Raw genomic sequence first — 19,139 nt, forward strand, 5'->3', positions numbered from 1 at the left:
ATACTCTACATCTCTCATCCAAAGTACAAGTGAAACAGGGTCCGTGACTCAGTGGCTCATTCTTTATGGGGTTTTGAATCATCTCATAGTAGAGACTGTCTAGTAGAGAGACACACAAACAATAGAATGTGACCTGTTACATTTGCAGGTCACTGTGGGTGAATGTGTAACCAGCATGGTGATACATCAAGGGTCAGTGATCACACTAGGAATTCTAAAGGGAAAGTTCTCTGAAATTCAAGAATACCATTTTTTAAGTTGGGGGTCTGCTGCAACATCAAAGGGTAAGGATTGACTACTTTCTAGAATTCAGTATTTTATATATTCTAAAAGTGATTCAATCTCAACTTCCAAATAAGTTTAAAATTTGAAATAATAGACGCAGACTTTCTCTTGGAGCCTGTGGTTTTAAGGATAACAAGACTTGTCAAGAAATTTTACTGTAACCATGCTTTGGTGAGAAGTTCTGAATAAACATCTAGATCTTTGTTTCACCTTCATTTCCTACAAATATACCAAAGCAGTTTTGCATTTCTTTTGTCATTAAGATAAGACATTTGATCTACCTGCCTCGTTCTGTACCCAGATTCATTTCATAAGCTGTACCAGTTCTTAGATACCCAAAACACCCAGTTCCACTGGATTTTCTTTACCCACCGAAGAAATTGTGGGCTATGTCTGAGTCACACACATTTTACTGCGTCTCTCTGGCATGAGATTCATATACATTGGCATCTTCTCAGAGTGAAGTTGACTCTCTCTATCCTGATTCCAGAATTTCGGTTGGCACATGGTGATTTCAAAACAGTTTGAGGTTCATTTTGATTGGCTCTGGCAAACGTGGCCCAGCCAGGTTCACTCTGAGAGGTCCCCTGTCCCCTAATGAATGGCCACAGAAGCTTTCACTCTTGGCTCTGCGTTCTAATAGCCCCTCTTGCATGGACTGTGCCAAAGCAGCGCTTTGAAATATGCGTCCATACCATGTGGCTTTTCTTGCTGCAGTTTCTGTTCTTTTTTATTGTAGGCTCGGGAGACTCACCGCTAGAAGATGATGAAGTCGAGTATTCACACACTAGATATAAAGGTGAATGCTTTGCTTATATGCTAATGAGGATCCGCTGATGCCAGGAGAACTTTCCTTTTTGCCTTGCGGAGCAAACTGTAATAAAGTGACCAGACTACGCATTTACATACTAATTACTTGTCCAGAAAAACAGTATTTTAAAATAAATACACATATGCTCCTGTTAATAAAAAGAAAGAAACCAAAAAGCATTTGGAAATCTCTGAAGTGCTGTTCTTCAGCACCCTAATGGTCATTTTATTCTCCTAAATTTCTTTACTATCCTCACTTCTGCAAAGCCAAGCTCTAGCTGATGAAAGTGAAAATCAAGCCATGATTTCTGCCTGATTCATACATTACAGCTAGAATCATCCAGAGCAAACCACCCAAGGTCGAATCTGGACCTGGTGCTGTTAATGTACTGAAATAAATGGGGAATGAGAAAACTTGATTTTCATAAGCTCATTTCATCGTGCTCTTTCTGAGCCCAGTTGGCTCCTGAAAATGATGAGTAAAGTGTGTTGCCCAATGAATCTTTAATTTAATGATTAAGAACTCCTTTTTTACACATTTCCAACCATTCACCCCCACCTGCATCCCCTCCCCAGCAAGAATACGAGGCTTAATCAAGAACCTTCTATGCAGGCTCAGGTAAGTTATCCATAAATATTTGTATTGTTAAGCCATTTCTCAGAAACTTAAGGAGCCCTAGGACAACTGAAGGTAAATTTAGATGCTTTCTCTTTGAATCTGGTTCCTGTTACAGTGGAGGAATAATTTGAAGAAAATTGGTTAATAAGATTTCACTGTGTTGTTTTGCCTAGGAATCTTGTCCACATTATAGCAAAATGACACTGCCCTGGCTCTATCGTGATATGTCTGAGTTATGGGAGAATCAAGGTAGTTGTTTTCCCACACAAGGAAACAAGCTTTCTGGTGCCTGTGACCTCGTGTGTTTCCCACCATATTCTTCATTCACTTGTAACCTGTGAATGCAAATACTCTTGTCCACAGCTCCTATATTCATAGCCTCAGGAATTAACCAGTTGAGCAAAGCACAAAGTCATTAATTAAATGTTTGGGGTAATGAGGTATTCAGATTCATAAAATTTCTGAATTGAGGGTTTCAAAAATCTTTGGTTTTTTGTTTGAGTCCCTTGTTGAGAAATCTTTCTAAAACACAAATGTGCACATATACAGTAGGGATTGTGTCAGGCCCTCAGGCCATTGTTCTAGAAGAGTGTCCATCTTCACACCACAGCATTGCAAGTGCAGAAGCAGGTAAAATATGTGCCTGCCATAGGGCCTACCCTGAATGTTTAAGAACACATCCTTCTTTTTGACAAGTTGTTTTCATTGTCTATCATCTAAATTTAAAACTTAGAGGCAAATCATTGTCAACTGAGAGTTTAGCTTTAGATCCTGAGGGCCCTGCACAGTGTCTGGCACAGTCAATAAATGTTTTTAAACGAAATGAAATCAAATTAAAAGAAGGAAGAAAATGAAATTTAACCAGCATTTATGGTGGATCCAGTGCGTGACAAGCATTGCTTTTGATTCTTTGACTAAGAATGTCATCAGCTCTTTACACTCGGTTGAGGGAAGGGGGGAAGGTGCATAGGGAGATCCTGTTTGTGGATGAAAGAATCAAGGATCAGAAAGGGTAGGTGACATGGCCAGAATCACACAGCTAGCTAAGTTAGACTTGGGTCTGAAATATAGGTGTTTTAACTCATATCCAGGGTTTGCTAGTTACTCCACATTAGTCTGCCTACCCAAGGAACTCCAGTTAATTGGAATGTTTACCATATAGCCTAGGGGGACAGAAAAAAAAAAGCTTTCCTGGATAATCGATTGAGATTTGTCCCTGAACTAACCCTATCCTAACAAAAGCAGCATAGGAGCTTCTTTTCTCTAAATCTCTTTGTTAAATGTTTTTGGTAATTCACTTTAATTCCGGTGCTTGCTTGCACTTCAAATTCGAGTCACTCACAGACATTTTAATTACCATCACTACTGGACTGTTAAATTGTCAAAATTTCTTCCGAGGACTTGTCTTGGAAAGTAATCCAGAAGAGATTTCTTTCGTGAGCAAATGAAAACAAGATTTTTCCACATGCTGACAATAACACAGCTTTTGGATGTGCGGCCAGCACTGCTAAGAGAATTTGAGCATCCAGAACATGGGGCAAAATCTGCTAATTGCAGGTTTGCATTGAAATGTATGAATTTATGATTTTATACAAACACATACACAGGTCATACCTGCTGCTCTTAAGTATTTGTGCTTGGTACATTCATGGACATGAAAACCATAGTATGTGCTAAGCAGTGTGGGTATGCTGTCTCCTATTCATTAACCCTCCATGCCTGTGCCCCTCGTAAACTCATGCCAAAGTCCAGAAACTGGAGGATGTGGGTAATGTCAACAGTTGAATGAAAGACAAATAGAGAATTGAACACTCTACCAGCTTGTGCTACAGTAGAATTGTGATCTGAACTGAGAATGCAGACAAGGATTTGCCTTCAGCTGGAAGAACCCCAAGAAACTGCCCAAAATTATTACTCAGAAGATGGAGTAAGGAGGTGGGCAAGGGTGTAACATGCTTAGCGAATTGGAGAGGAAAGAGATGGAGTTTGAGTCAAAACTTTAAAGCTAGATGGGATTTTGAAAATCATTTAATCCATTCCTATCTTTTATAAAGGAACAATCTGGTTCCCCAATAAATGCAGAGAGTGATCTAGGCTACTAGGAAGTGACAGTCAGAGTCAGAATGTGTGCCCAGGCTTCTTGACTTTTTGCCCAGTGTATTTTTCGTCATGCTCCACTGGCTCACCACATGGGCATTGTCTCCTATGGGTCTCCCATATTCACTCCCATCTCAACACCTTCTTCCGGTCTTCAATGGAGTTTTCATTTTCTCTCTCTGGAGTGTGTCCAGTTCTCAGGCAAGGGTTCCACAGTTTGGCCAGTGTGACAGTGGAAACAGAGACAGTATAAGGGGACCCAGCTGGCAAGAGGACAGAATGGCTAGAGATGGGGAAACACAGAGGCATTTCAGTCTAGAAGGGGAACAAGGAAAAAAAGGAATAGTAAGAAGTGAGGTTGTGGGGAGGTTATAGAGAAGAGGGGAAGATGATACAGATAAAAAAAGTGAAAAGGCAGATGACTTTGTAAGATTTAACACCACAACAGTCCTCTGACAAACTAAGAAAAAAGTTTCTTTAAGATTAAAAATACTGAGTGCGTTTTGGAGTTTCCTGTAGGTGATCTTTCATATTATATTTGGCAAAGCAGGCAGAAAGAGAGAGGGAGGGAGAGAGTAGAAGCTGACTTCACTTCTAGGAGCCATGAAACCTAACAGGTTCCAATTCTCAATTTTATTTGATTGATAGGCAACTATGGCTCTTTCCAGAATTTATTGCAAGGCCTTTTGATTGTGGAAGAAAGCGAGGGAAATATCCACGGCCTGACAGCGCTAAGCTAACATACTCCAAGGGCTTTTCACTCACCTGTGACCTTGAAATCTCCTACTTTCGTGGCTCATCAGGAGCCATTGCTAAAGAAAGAACTAAAGCATTTAAAATTGGCTGACAAATTCTTTTGCACTGAGAAGCAAATAATGGAGATATGTATACTGTTTTGTGCCTTACTTCAGAGATCAGGTTTTTCTCGTTGAAAATTTTTACTACATTCAGACTATTATGTGTAAACCCTTAGAGAAAGAAAGCTGCTGAAGGAAGGTCTATGAGACTAGTGTGACCTCCTGCAAGTGTATATCTACATGGCCTAATTTAATGAGCTCTAGGTTAAGTACCCAGAACATCCCTTTTGTTCAAAAACTCCACGGAGTACTACTTGGGTCCTGACTTTAGGACCACTTGCAGCTGTCTGCAAAAAGGATATGATTAAAGTATTAGTCAAAGTGAACTTGAAAGCACAAAAGTAAACGGCAGTCTGTGCACAAGACCTGCACAGGATCGATGGTTCTCATGGCTGCGAAGCAGGCAGAGCTCATCCCAAGAAGAGAATTCCTCAGAGTAGAATAGAGTCTGGTTCTGCATCCTGGCCACATGATGGCACACTTTTCTCTCTCACTGAAAACTCAGGTGCTGGAGGGAGGTGGGCAGGAGTAATGAGTCAGGCAGCTGTAGGAAAGTGGCTGGTATTTGTGGAGTTGAAAGCCCTGCAGGCTTGAGGGAGCTCTCACTGGTCCCCACTGATGGTGGGAAATCGGTGCACTGGCCACTATGGTCCTTATATTTTTATGAATCTCAGAGGACACCTTCCAAAGAGAGGGCAGAGGCTCTAATGTGTTACTGTCACTCCAGCCTTTTTCTCGGCAACAAGAGATCAAATGAAAACATTTGGCAAATGAAGCTTGCCATTTGAAGAGAATGTCATTCCCTGTGATCTGAGTGGGGCATAATTGGGCATATCAGAAAAGGGGTTCACTTCCCTAATGGGGAACAATTGTCTTCTGGCTTTAAGCCAAAATGATATTCTGTGGTTAAAGACCTGAAAGTTGTAGCTTCATTCACATTAATTAACAGAATTAAGAACATTTGCAGAGAACATGTACACAGGTCTGGAGAAAATCCAAATTAATCAATTATTGATCCTTCTCACTATGCATGGCTGGCTGTTCTAGGGGCTGGAGTTGGACCCACAGTGATAGCAGTTGCCCTCAAGAGAATTATGCATACCTTTAAGGAAGATGTTAGAAAGGACAAGCATTTATTGATCATTTCATATGTGCCAAGCATTGTGCTAGGTGCTTTATATGCATTATTTTTTTTAGTCCTTATAAAAGCACTATGGCAAAGGTACAGGTGTTGACTCAAAGAGGCTAAGTAACTTATCCAAGATCACACAGCTAGAAGGAACCTGGGTTTATATTCAGATATGTCTGATACTTAGACCATCCAGGGACATATTAAAAGGCATGGGACGCTATTTGGAGGTCCAGTATTTGAAATGTAGCCAGTCAGGGACCTTGAGTATGAGGTGACACATTTTCTGAAGGTGTCACTTCCTATTTCCCCTCTCCCTTATTTCTGCTCCCTGCAGACACCCCGTGGTGCTCTCCCATCAAGGTGAAGTACGGGGATGTGTACTGCAGGGCCCCTCAAGGAGGATACTACACAACAACCCTGGGAACCAGGTGTGACATTCGCTGTCGGAAGGGCTACGAGCTGCATGGCTCTTCCCAGCTGATCTGCCAGTCTAACAAACGGTGGTCCCACAAGGTCATTTGCAAACGTGAGTAGCCCAGCCCTGTTTTGGGGCTTCAGGGCAAAAGTTCTTTTGCTTTCAGATTGGGGCTTCCTCCCCTCCCCCATATACCACCCTATTATTTTTGTCTTTATTAGAGAAGTTGTGGGTTTACAGGACAATTATGCATAAAATACAGGATTTCCATATACCACCCTATTAACACTTTGTGTTGGTGTGAAACATTTGTTATAATTTATTGAATGTGTCATGGCCTTTGATGAGAAAAAACTCCTCTTGTGAGTGGAAACCAGAGAAGAGTTTCTAAGACATGGTGAGGGTGACATGACACCTCTCAGAGAGAAGGGTATGATCAGGTATTTGGGAAAGGGTCAGAGAACAGAGATTTGTTTGACAAACCACTTATGTTAGTTCACCAAATGCTGGATCCTGAAGAAGGTTGGAGATTTAGAAACAAAGAAGACACATGCATGCCCTGTAGTCAAAGATCTCACAGAAGAGCTTCAGAGACAGTGGGGCAAAGGTGTAAACTGTGAAATAAGTACAAGAGTGGTGTTGAGTAATGGATTCACAGTAGCAGAGAAAAATGTGCCTCCCTCCCTTGCAAGGTGTGAGTTTAGTGAGGCATGGAAAGAGTTATAGTAGTAGTATTCAGCCCACGGAACAGGGCATGCCTCAGCAGAGATTAGAAGAATGTTTCAGGGGCACACTTTTAGCTTCACGAAAAGTCATCCCATTTGGAAAACTGCAAGTGGTGGTATAGTTTTGTTGAAAAAAAAATAGCCACCATTTATTGAGCACCTGTTATGTGCTAAGCACTGAGATACTGCTGAGTGTTGCAACAATGCTATTGAAATGGGTGCCATTATTTTAACTTCACTGATAGTGAAACTGAGGCTCAGGGATGCAGACATGTGATCCAGACTCTGGAGATGGGTGGCTGCTTTACCCCTGTCTTGTGGGATCCCTTTTCACCAGTTCTGTGTATCCATCCCTCCTGAGTGCTTTGCTCTTAGTGACTTGAACTTCAACCTTATTCAGTGGTCTAAGAAGCTCTGCTCCTTGAGAGCACGGCTCTCTTTGTTCTTAGAAGAGAGTGTATCCCTACCCTACCCCATCCCAGTCTGTAGCCACCCAAAGACTGACTAGTAAAGGAGTATGAAAGCCCAGCTCCCTTTCCTGAAAGTAGGACAGACTCTGGAGTGTCATTTATGCTCTAGAGTTCCCCTGTGGGATCAGGTTAGGGCTGACTTTGCCTGAGATCACACCATCTTTGACTTCCTTCCCTTCCCTGTCCTGCTTCCCCCACTTCCTCACTGGTTTCTCCTGGGAGTACTTTGGTACTAAATAACTTGCACATAACCCCTCATCTTAGATTCTGCTTCCGGGGAACCCAGACAGCAGCCTACCTGGGATGCCAACCCAAGCCAGTGTGACATGAAACCTTGAGTCTCTTCTAATGTGATGTTCCACCACCGTTTCTCTGATTCCATCTATTTTATTTAAATTTACCTTTTACCCCATGCAGTCAGAGTTCTTGGACATTGACAGGTCTCTGGACAAAACTATGAAAGGCTGAATATCTGGTTTTCTCTTTTTCAGAAAAACGATGCCCTACCCTTGCTATGCCAGCAAATGGAGGGTTTAAGTGCGTAGATGGTGCGTACTTTAACTCCCGATGTGAGTATTACTGCTCACCAGGTTACACATTGAAAGGGGAGCGGACAGTTACATGTATGGACAACAAGGCCTGGAGCGGCAGACCAGCCTCCTGTGTGGGTAAGAAAATACCACAGCCCTCAGGAACCACATGCTTTGGGAGGAGGAGGGGGTGTCCACACAATGGGTTTTAAAGGAAACTTCAATATCCTTTGTGTAAAGCATTAGCCCCCAACTAGTTTTCCATCTTAGCTCTAGGCTTAACTGCTCTCTCTATCCTTGAGCTGACCTCACAGCTGATGGCTTTCATCTGATTTCTTTCTCTTTCTTGGCTAGCTATTGAGGCAGCTACAGGCTGGCAGAGGTGGGACACATCCCTTCCACTTTAATTCAGGGAGCCGTCCTGTCACTGTGAGCAGTTATTGACATTTGCAGGGATAGTCCTGCAGAGGGCTTCCATGTGACTTTCAGCTGAGCAGAAATAGTCCATTTATTGTTGACTCTTGTGGGCCCACACTCACTTTGCTCAGCTGGAAGGGATTTGGGTATTTCGCCTTACACTGGATTTGTTGGTCAGTTGCTCTCATAGCAGCAGCATCACCTGGGAACTTGTTAAAAATGCAGATTCTCAGCCCACCCCAGGCCTGTTGAAATCAGAAACTCTGGGTGGGGGAGGGGCAACCACCTGTGCTTTTACAAGCCTTCCAGGGGATTCTGCTGTGATCAAGCTTGAAAGCCATTGCTCTAAGGCAGTGCCTGTCAAACTTTCAAGTGCATAGAAATCACATGGGAATTTTGGTAACCCTGCAAATTCTAAATGAGCAAGTCTGGGATGGAACCGGAGATTCTACTAGTCCATAACTACACACTGAGTAACAAGGGTCTATGGCAAGGTTTCTCAATCGTGGCAGTGACGACATTTGGGGAAGGATGATTCTTTGTTGGGGTGGGGGGTGGGGAGCTTGTCCCATGCACTGTAGGATGTTTTGCAGCATTCCTGGCGTTTACCCACTAGATACCAGTAGCATCCACCCCTCCACAGCTATGACAACCAAAAATGTCTCCAAACATTGATAGGTGAGTGGGAGGTGGGGGTAGGGGGTTGATACCCCGCCCTTCTTTGAGAACCACTGCTCCAGGGTCAGGAAGTCCCTAACCTGATTACTTAGTAGAATCACCTGAATATCTTTTAGAAGCTAGCCATACCTGGATCCTAGAGGTTCTGATTCAGTCGTCCTGATGTGGGGCAGACAGAAGCAAATGGGGCTAAAAGCTTCCCAGGTTATTTTACTGTGCAACTAAGATCGAAGATCATTGTCTGAGTAGTTTTCAAAATGTGACCAGTAACATCAACATCACTGAAAACTTGCTAGAAATGCAAATTCTCAGGCCCCACTCCAGACCTACAGCATTAGAAACTCTGGGGATGGAGCCCAGCAATCTGCATTTTCACAAGCCCTCCAGGGGATTCTGATCCATGTTAGATAGAATGTCAAATTTAGGAGGCATTTTAGTATGTTTCTACTCAAAATATTGCCCTTGGTCCAGCAGCATCTGCACCAGGTAGGGGAGCTTGTTGGAAATGTAGTAGAATCTTGGTTACTACACCAGACTTGGCAGATCCACACTTGAAGAAGATCCCTAGAGGATTAATATGCATTTTAAAAGTTGGGGCACACAGCTCTTAGGGCAGTGGTTTTCAACCCTGGCTGCCATTTGAATTATTCAGAATCTCCAGGGCATTGGTATTTTTTAAGACGCTTTCCCAGGTGGTTGTGGACCACTGCTCCAGGGGGATCATTTTACTCATAGACTGTTAGAGCTGCCAGGACCCTCATTGAGCATTCTAGTCCAACCTCGCATTCTACAGATGAGATTGAGAGGTCAGTTCACTTGCCCTAAGTTTACAAAAAGCCAAGCCTGTGACTCTGTTTCCATGCTCACATGTCTAATGTCCCTGATCCCAGAGGCAGCTCTAGCACTAAAAATACTAAGACACCTGGCTCCTTCCTTGCTTGGATCTGCCCATGCTCCAGAGAACTGTTTGGCTCAGTCTCCTATTGCACTTTACCCCAAGGACTCCTTTCTGACTGCTCAGTGTCTGGGGGAAGTCACTTGAGGACTAAGATTAAAATGTGGAGGTACACAAATGGTACCTGCTTGCTTTCCATGCAGGAGTCCTGGGTTCAATTCCAAGACCATGCACCTAAAAGAATCTGATGGTAGATGCCCTCTGAGAATAGATGTGCAGCAACTCCTCTGGAGCTAGTTCCAGGGTTGTCTTCATGGTACACTTCAGTATGGCATCCTCAGTCATCTTGATTCTACAGTGAGGTGGCAAATGAGCTACAGCCCAAGGGACCTGGCCCAAGGGGTCGATCCAAATCCTTCCATATCAGAGACACAGCCTAGACCAGACCTTATATCTGTTTGGCAAGAGCAATAGGTCCAAATATTTACTCGAATATCTGACTCAGTTTTTTTCAAGGCTTCTCTTTTTTTAGTACTTAGGTAGAAATTTGTGTTGGTCAGTAACCAGTCAGCAAAACAGAAAATACTCTAGGTATTTTGCACAGAGGGAGATTTAATATAGGTAATCTGTCATAAAATATAGAAAGAGCTGGAGGAACAAAAGAGAAAAGAAGCTGTTACTGGATTTTAGAGTAGGAAGCCACTGCCAACACAAGGGCTGGTGGAGTAAAATGGGGTGGTAATGTTATCCAAACCTTATAAATCCAAATTTTCCACTGACATTGCTGGATCTGCCACCATTACTGCTGAGCAGGAAGGTAGGAGCCCAGGAAACCCCGAAGCTGATACCAGAAGCACAGTGGCTTCCAACTTATTCCTGCCTTCTAATCTCATGAGAGTGCCTCCTGTTGGCAAACCTGTCTGGCACTGAGCTGGTAAAGGAGTCTGGAAAATGTAATTTTGAGGCTTTTAGTCTTGGCAGTAAAGAGGAGATTATATAAAAGTTGAGTGCCAACAGAATATCTGGCAAAGCAGCCTTTTTCAGAGGTTTTAGTTGTCTCCTGAATCATTGCAGTTCCCATTGGAAAAAACACTGTAAAGCAATCCTGGTCAACAGAAATAGGTGGAATGGCATTGAGGTTGTGAACTCTGGTCATGCTTCTCTTGAAGGACATGATCTGAGACCAGATGTTCAGGTCAGAAGGGCACCTCACAGATGTTGCTTTCAGTATCTCCCCTGAGACGTAGTATGTGCAAGCTAGCTCTTCAAAATAAACAAAGCAAAATTGAATCTTTTCTCTCTCATTTTGGAAGGGGCAGAGGTGATGGTGGGAGGAGAGGAGAGGCTTGAAAAATTTTCTGCTAAGCAAGCTTTGGCAAAGAATATTCTAGTGATTACACTGTTCAGATGTCCAGATTGTGTGCAACAATGAAAAGAAAATGCTTATTGTCCTCAAAAGCATGTGTCTTAAACTTGACCTGATGGGCCAGGAATGCTTCCAGAGGGAGAGAGAAGGAACTAAGAAATGAACCCCTGTTTCGGAGGATTTGTCTTACATTTTGCCAGAGCTGGTTCAGGCATATGAACTTCAATAGCTGGAGGAGGGGGAATTATGCATGTAATTAGGCAGGGGTGGCAAATGGGTGAGTAAGCCACACCACAGCTTAGAGTGCCCAGGAAAAAGAGAGAAATGGACAAAACAAGCAAGCAATTCTATCTTTGATATTTGGTGACAGACAAGCTGGAGTTTGTCCCCAGTAAATTTTACCACAGGAATGCCATGTGCTCTTTTGGCTTTTAAATGCATTGAGTTAGTTTAATAAATTTGTCTGTGTTTTGAGGGAGGGATTCCTTGAGTATAACTCAGCCTATTTTAGGGGCTGGATGGGTATTTCCCAGATTTCCATACAACTTTGAACAGTGCATCTTGGCTGGAATTGTGCTAAGTGCTGAGTAAGTCATCCCTGTTCTCTTCCAGATCTGTAGGGAAGAGAGAAGTCTGGTCATTTCTGTGGTTTGGCTAATTTGAAAGTGCCACGAGTTAAAATTAATCCTTTTATGCAAACCACCCTCTGGCAATGAACTCAAACTCTTGGTTATTTCAGAAACAGAGATAGATAAAAATAAGTCATATAGAAGAAAAACACATACTACAAATTACAGGAGGATAAAGTATTTAAAGAGCTACACTCTCCATTGATATAAAAATAGTAGAACTTATATTTTAGTTTCCATGTTGCTAAAGCAAATACCACACCATGGGTTGGCTTACACGATGGGAATTTATTGGCTCACAGTTTGAAGCTAGGAGAAGCCCAAATTAAGCCATCATTAAGGCAATGCTTTCTTCCTGAAGATTGGTGTTCTGGGACTGGCTGACAGTGATCCTTTGTCCTTGACTCTTCTGTCACATGGGAATGCACATGGCAGCCTCTCCTGGCCTCTCACTTCTCTTCCATGTTCCACTGACTTTCAGCTTCTGGCTTATCCCTCTGAGTCTTTATTTCCCTCTGAACTTCCCTATAAGGCCTTCAGCAATAGAATTAAGATACATCCTGGGCCTTACCTTATCTTAGGTAACCTCATCAAGAAGTCCTATTTAAAGGAGTTCACACCCACAAGAATGGATTAAATTTAAAAATATGTTTGTATGCACTACGTACACTTCAAATCACCACACTCCACCCTTTGGAGGTCCAAAAGATATGTTCTTTATATATACAAAACGCATCTATTCTATCACAATATCCCAAAAGCCTTAAGTTACTTCAGTAACAGTGCTGAGTACAAAGTCATAAAAATTGTTTATGGGTGTGGGCTGTCCTGAGGCACAATTTCCCTCTGTCTGTAGACCTATGAAATCTAGAAAACAAGTTATCTTCTTTCAATATACAATAGAGGAACAGGCATAGTATAGACAGTCCCATTCCAAAAGGGAGAAATTAGAAGAAAACAAGGGGTCATGGCCCCTAAACAATTCAGAAACCCAGTGGGACAACTATATTAGATTTTGAGGTCTGAGAGTCATCTATGGATTGTAGTTTTGTCCTCCATGTCTGATGGAGCTGCAACCTCATCCCTTCCAAGTGCTCACACAGAGGCCATGTTCTCCCCAATCCCTGGAGGGAAGGCTTCACACTCCCCAAGCATTGGAATGGTGGCTAGTCTCTCTACAAATGCCGAGTCACAGGCCCCACCCTCTCCAAGCATTGGTTTGGTGGCCAAGCTCTTCACAAACTCTGGGGCACTAGCCCCACCATCTCTGAGCATTTGGTTGGCAGAACTCTCATGAACAATGGGGCACAAGGTCTGCTCCCTCCAATAACTTGAGGATAAGGCCTGCCCCCTCCAAATGCAGGGGTGAACTTGCCCTTTCCACACACGTGGGTGGTCTTGCTCTCTTGGCTTGAGATCTCTTTGGTGCAGATCTCAGTTTCTGTGATTCTGTCCCTTGAAGTCATTATTCCTTCAGTTTAGCTCTTCACTGTTCCTTTCAGTCCAGTTTGGCAATGGTTCTGCTCAAAAAAATTTCACTGAAACATTTTCACTGAAAATTGCAGCTTTGCATGCAATTCACAGGGGTCCAGCCCATCAGAAAATATTACCCTCTACAGATCCTTTGCAAAACTGAATTTCCGATCTTGACTTCCACTAAAATGGCTGACTAGATCCATATTCAGTTAAATCTTCACATGTAGTCCTAGTCTCCAGGGATTCACTTTCCAGAAGCTTAGAGAGGTCCCTCATAGAGCCACTTCTGGCCCAGGATGTATCTTAATCCTATTGCTGATGGCACTTTAAAACAAGAATCATTTCCTTCTAAGGCCTCTTCAGAAATATCTTTAGCATCCATATTTCTACCAACAGTCTCTTCAAAACAATCTAGCCTTTTTCTATCAAACAACTCACAATTCTTCCAGCCTCTATTCATTACCCAGTTCCAAAGCCATTGTCACATATTTTGGTATTTGCAATAGAAGCACCCCACTTCTGGTACCAGAACTGTTTTAGTTTTAGTTTCCTTGTTGCTAAAGCAAATACCATGCAATGGGTTGGCTTAAACAATGGGAATTTATTGGCTCATGCCTTTGAGGCTAGAAGTCCAAATCAAGGAATCATCAAGGTGTGTTTTCTTCCTGAAGATTGGCATCCTGGAGATAGCTGCCCATGATCCTTTGTCCTTGGTGTCTATATCACATGGCAATTCACATGGCAGCCTCTCCTGACCTCTTGCGACTCTTCCAGGTTCTGTTCACTTTCAGCTTCTGGCTTCTTTCTCTTTGTCTTTGTCTCGTTGTGACATTCCCCATAAGACCTTCAGCAATAGTATTAAGGTACATCCTGGGCAATACCTTATCTGAAGTAACCTCATCAAAGGACCTATTTATAAGGGTTTACACCCACAGGAATAGACTAAGTTTAATAAATGTGTTTCTGGAGTACATAGCTCTGAACCACCATACCTTTGAATGTGACAACTATTATTTTCAGTGAATATTTTTTCTTTCAATTTTTAATTCTGTTTCAGCAATATGAGCATATGAACAATGGACAGTTGTACTTGCAACAAGTCCTCATCTTGAAACCAGATTTTCCGTAAGACACATAATCTCTCCTTTAGTCCAACCCTTCTTCCTAGGCCAAAAGAGGAAGAAAATAACGATAGATACAAAACCACTGACAGTGAAAGCCCAGCAAATGTCTTTTGGCATGCAGAGAGTACCAACTGACTTGGTTTTTGGAAATGGCCCTCTGCTTGTTTTATAGTTCCTACAGAGTAGAATAGATGGAGAGTTATTGATACAAATAAAGTCTCTGAGACTTAAATATGCTCATTGATAGAACACTTTTCTTGCTTCCCAACTGCTGATAGACAGCTGGGTTTTCCCAACTACCCATAGTAAAACATGCCTGGGTGCATTGCATTATTTTCAGAGATTCACCTGAAGAAACAAATATCAAATGAGGCTAAGAATGAATGCATTGTTGCATATGATCTTAAACTATGCTACACTTTTTTTCTGGGTTGAAAACTGCAATCTTTTTCAGGCTTTCAGGAAGCTATAAAACAACTTCATTGATTGAGATAGTGATCCACTTTTTACCTAGCATGATTTGTTAATGAAAATTGAATGGGTAGACTCTTAGTGGCCCTTCCCAATATAGACTTAAAAATTATATAAAAATCCTTCCCATGTGTATCTTTCTGGTTGAAGATGGTGACTTTTATTTGTGGATTTCATTGTTTCCCTTGCCTCTTTCATCCATTTTGGAAAGTTGTCTGAAATCCTAGGTGATATGGTGCCAAAGAAAAGGAAACAATTCCCAGAGCCATTCACAGGGATCATACTGTACCTTGGGGAAACAAGCAATTGGACAACATTTCCGTGGCCAGGTTAGCTCTGCATCTAGCAGTCACTCACTCCATATCCCCCCAGGAAATGAAGGCTTCCTTTCCCTGTCACTAACCTCAAGGTATTTTTATTTGTGTCATTTATCTATTGTTGCGCAAGAGACATCCTAAAAGCTAGTTAAAACAACTGTGTTCTTGATCATGGTTCTTTGGGTTGGGCATCTGGGTAGGGCTTGGCAGAGATGGTGCATCTCTCTTCCACATGGTAATGACTGAAGTGACTGACTTGGGCTGGAGGATCCAAGATGGCTTCACTCACATGCCTGGCATCTCAGTGGAGGTTGGCTGTACAAGCTGGGACTTGGCTGGGTCTCTCCTTCTCTTGCACCCTTCATCATTTCTCATCCTCTGGGGCCTTTCTCTCTAGGTGATCTCTAATCAGATGGTTGAACATCTTTAGATGGCAGCTGGCTTCCAAGAGAACAAAAGCAAAAGGTGCCAGGCTGTTTAATGACCTAGGCTTGGAACTGCATAGGGTCAATTCCAGTGCATTTTATTAGTCAAAGCACATGGCAAGGCTGGTCCAGATTCAAAGGGAGGGAAAATAGATTCCACCTCTTTATAGGAGGAATGGCATATATATAAAGGGGTGGGAGAAAATATGGGTGGCCATCTTTGCAGGCAAGTCACCATAGTATTCATTGAAGAAATTTGTGCTTGGGCATCATTAGTGAAATGCATCTTGGAAGATTCCATACAAAATGCTATATAAGGAGTGGCTTTAAAGAATATATATGATTGCTTATATACCAGTTTTGATACCATGAACAAGATGAAAACCACAATGCTTTAAACAAGAGAGAAGTTTCTTTCTCATAAAAATTTAAACTTAAGCAATTCATGGCAGTGTTATAGACCCAAGCACCTCACTTTTTGTTCTGCCATACACGACTTGAACCTCTCATCATACAGTCCAAGATGGCCACTCTAGCTCCCTACCACACTCACATTCAAGCCAAGTTGTGAGAGGGAAGGAGAAGGGGAGGCACAATGTTTTTTTCTTCTTTTTATGAGCACAACCCAGAAATTGTGTGTATCACTTTCTCTGAAGAGTCTTTGATGGAACCCATTACATGAACACATCTAGATCCAAGGGAGGCTGGGAAATATAATCTTTATTATGGAAAGCCAAAAGTCCAAGTGAATTTCTATCACTGTAAAAGAACGGGGCTCGGATAGCTAGTGAACAGTCAGTAGTCTCTTCCCATTGTCTGTATAGATTGAGAGGAAGTTGGTGTGAAAGAAGACCAAAGGATAAAAGAGGAAATAAAAGCAGGAGTTAAAAAAACAGTTTGAACGGTGTTTTAGGAAGTCAGAGAGAAAAGGGACTTTAAATGGGATTACAACTATTGACTAGATGGAGAACTCTCGCCTACAGTATCTCAGTAACTATGACAGTGCTTTGCTTTGGATAAGAATATCCATCATCTTACCTTAGAATGAGGTGGAGAGAAAGGACACTGCACCAGGTCAGGCAGTCTCAGACACGAGTATTGTCATGTTCTGAAGCACATATTAACCACGTCTCTAGCAGTCATCTTCAAACACAGAGCTCTACTGGAAAGCACAATTCAAGAAAACACTATAAGATGCAGTTAATTTCTAGCCGTAGTTAAAAGATGTTTTTTTCCCTTGTTGCCTGTTGGCCAGGACATTTTTCTTTTGAATCTCTTCCTTATTTCCATCATCTTCCTGGTTAGAAGTGTTAAGGATTCCCAAGTAAATATTTCAGCTTCTCTGATAAATTATAGTTGATACAATTCAATGTATTTATTTGCTATGTTTCATATGCAGAGAGGAAACTAGAGCACAGACATGGGAGACCTTTTGTCAGATGAATGTGGGAGAGAGCAGAGGCCAGGATTTTCCCTGAGGGTTTCAGGGTTTCTACACAATGACTGGCTCTGTGGACTCTGACTCAATAGGGAATAATGATTATGTTTCTATAGTAACTTCATTTGTTTCATTCATGGAAATTTAGAGCTTATAAAAAGCAGTAGTGGCTACGACTGTGTAATAACAAGCATAGGTTTCTGAAGCATCTGTTGAAGGGCAGGCCAGCTGTTCTCTTCAGCTGAGAGAGAGGGCATGATGCTTGAGGATGTAATAAAATCGTGTTCTGCTGCTGTTCTTCAAGGATTTATGGGGAAGCTGTGGCAGGCAACCACCAAAGAATGCATGTGCAAAAATTGAAAGAAAACACTCGGCCAGCAGAAGGCTGACACATAGAGACAGTTGGATTATTAAAATACTGTTAAGATATGTAATCATGTCTTAAAATCCCAGACTATGTAGAAATTCCAAAAGCGAGGAAATGCTTTCCTGTCTATAAATGGAGATGAAAGCAATTGTTTGTCTACAGGGTGCTTGTGAGGATTAAATGAGATAACGCAGGGAAACTTATTAGCATGAGCTGGGTATGTAGGAAAGGTTCAGTAAATATTAGCTTTTCTTTCAGCAATTTATTTCTTCTTGTTTATGGTTAGGGAGAGTATTGATTCTGAAATCTAGGCCAGCTGGACATAAGCTGGTTTTGGGAGACTCCAAGACTTTTCATCCTTTTCATCTACTTTGGGTGTCTTTGCTTGTGATGTCAGTATATCTAGTTAGTACGGAACAAAAACCAGTGTATCACCCAGATGTTTATTTTATGTGACACAGAGACTGAGAGTATCTCTTCACTCTGACACTGTGGCTCCAATACAACATGGTAATACAATCTAATTTTACATTGAAATCTAGATCCTCTCCCTGCCCTCCCCTTTCATTTCACATTTTAAAATAAATATGCTTTCTATAATGCAATTACCAGCTCTGTTTGACCAGCAGGCCTTGTGTACTTCTCTTTCCAATGTCTCCAAAGCTACAGCATGCTCATCTGAATAATAAAAGTATGTCTTTTATCGCTTATCACAGGTAAAAAAAAAAAAGGATTATTTCTGGAAGCTTAGTGATTGAAAACAGACATCTAGAATGTATTTGGAGCACCTTTCATTTCATTTATATACTTTATTTCATTACTTTTAAGAAGCATATTTTTACATTTTAACATCCCTGAAATTGGTGTGACTTAGATTCAATAAAATATGGTAGTTGTTCAATTTAGGATTATGTATCAAGGCTGTAAATTCATACTATGTTGAAACATGACATAGACTGAAAATGAATTTGGATAGCTGAAGGCAGAATCGTTTAGCATATTATTTGTTATTTCTTATCCTAAATAAAGTGAAAAATTATTGACAAGCCTCGGGAGATAATGTTTGAAGCCTTTATTTTGTGCATTTAGTCTCTCAAAAACGTTTGTGTTTTAAGATCAAATGACATTTAATTTTCATTCAAGTTGGAGTAGCATTTAAATATGTAAAGTAATGCAAAGCTGAATGTCATCAATTTGCTATGCCCTCTTTAACTGCGTCTTTCTGTATCTGTTCAGAATCTTCAAATAAAATCTGTAAAAGTTTCAACTCGCACTTCTTATGATTTCACTTCAGCTTTAATAAGATAAAAACCCAACCCAGTGTAGACTTGACATCTCATTATGAATACATCATTGGGAGCAAGGGGGCAGAACTTCTGTTACCAAGTGTAGAAACTACCTGGGGAAATTTGGGAGTTCTTTGGAGGTCCAGAGCAAAGGTAAAACTGCTGTCCAGAACACAAAACCATAGGGGTAGTCCAGTTACAGGGGAGAGTGGACCCAGATAGACCATTGTCTATTTTAAGATACTGAAGAAGATGTTGGGAATATAAGGACATAGATGGAGGGGAGAGAGCTTGTTCCAGTGATAAGTGC

General features: G+C 41.7%; 1 protein-coding gene across 3 annotated transcripts in view; it reads left to right on the forward strand.

Annotated features, from left to right (window-relative positions):
* Positions 1 to 19,139, forward strand: part of SRPX (sushi repeat containing protein X-linked) — a 94,342-nt gene that overhangs the window by 55,627 nt on the left and 19,576 nt on the right. Inside the window, exons 2-4 of one of the 3 annotated variants that reach the window (XM_077146633.1) lie at positions 1,025 to 1,084; positions 6,135 to 6,326; positions 7,902 to 8,078. In XM_077146633.1, the coding sequence (XP_077002748.1) occupies positions 1,025 to 1,084; positions 6,135 to 6,326; positions 7,902 to 8,078 (429 nt within the window). Of the gene's footprint in view, positions 1 to 882; positions 1,085 to 6,134; positions 6,327 to 7,901; positions 8,079 to 19,139 lie in introns of those variants that run through there. The other 2 variants (XM_077146632.1, XM_077146634.1) reach the window with 2 other exon arrangements.

This window comes from Tamandua tetradactyla, chromosome X, assembly GCF_023851605.1.
Source record: "Tamandua tetradactyla isolate mTamTet1 chromosome X, mTamTet1.pri, whole genome shotgun sequence".
In the NCBI taxonomy this organism is placed as follows: Eukaryota; Metazoa; Chordata; class Mammalia; order Pilosa; family Myrmecophagidae; genus Tamandua; species Tamandua tetradactyla.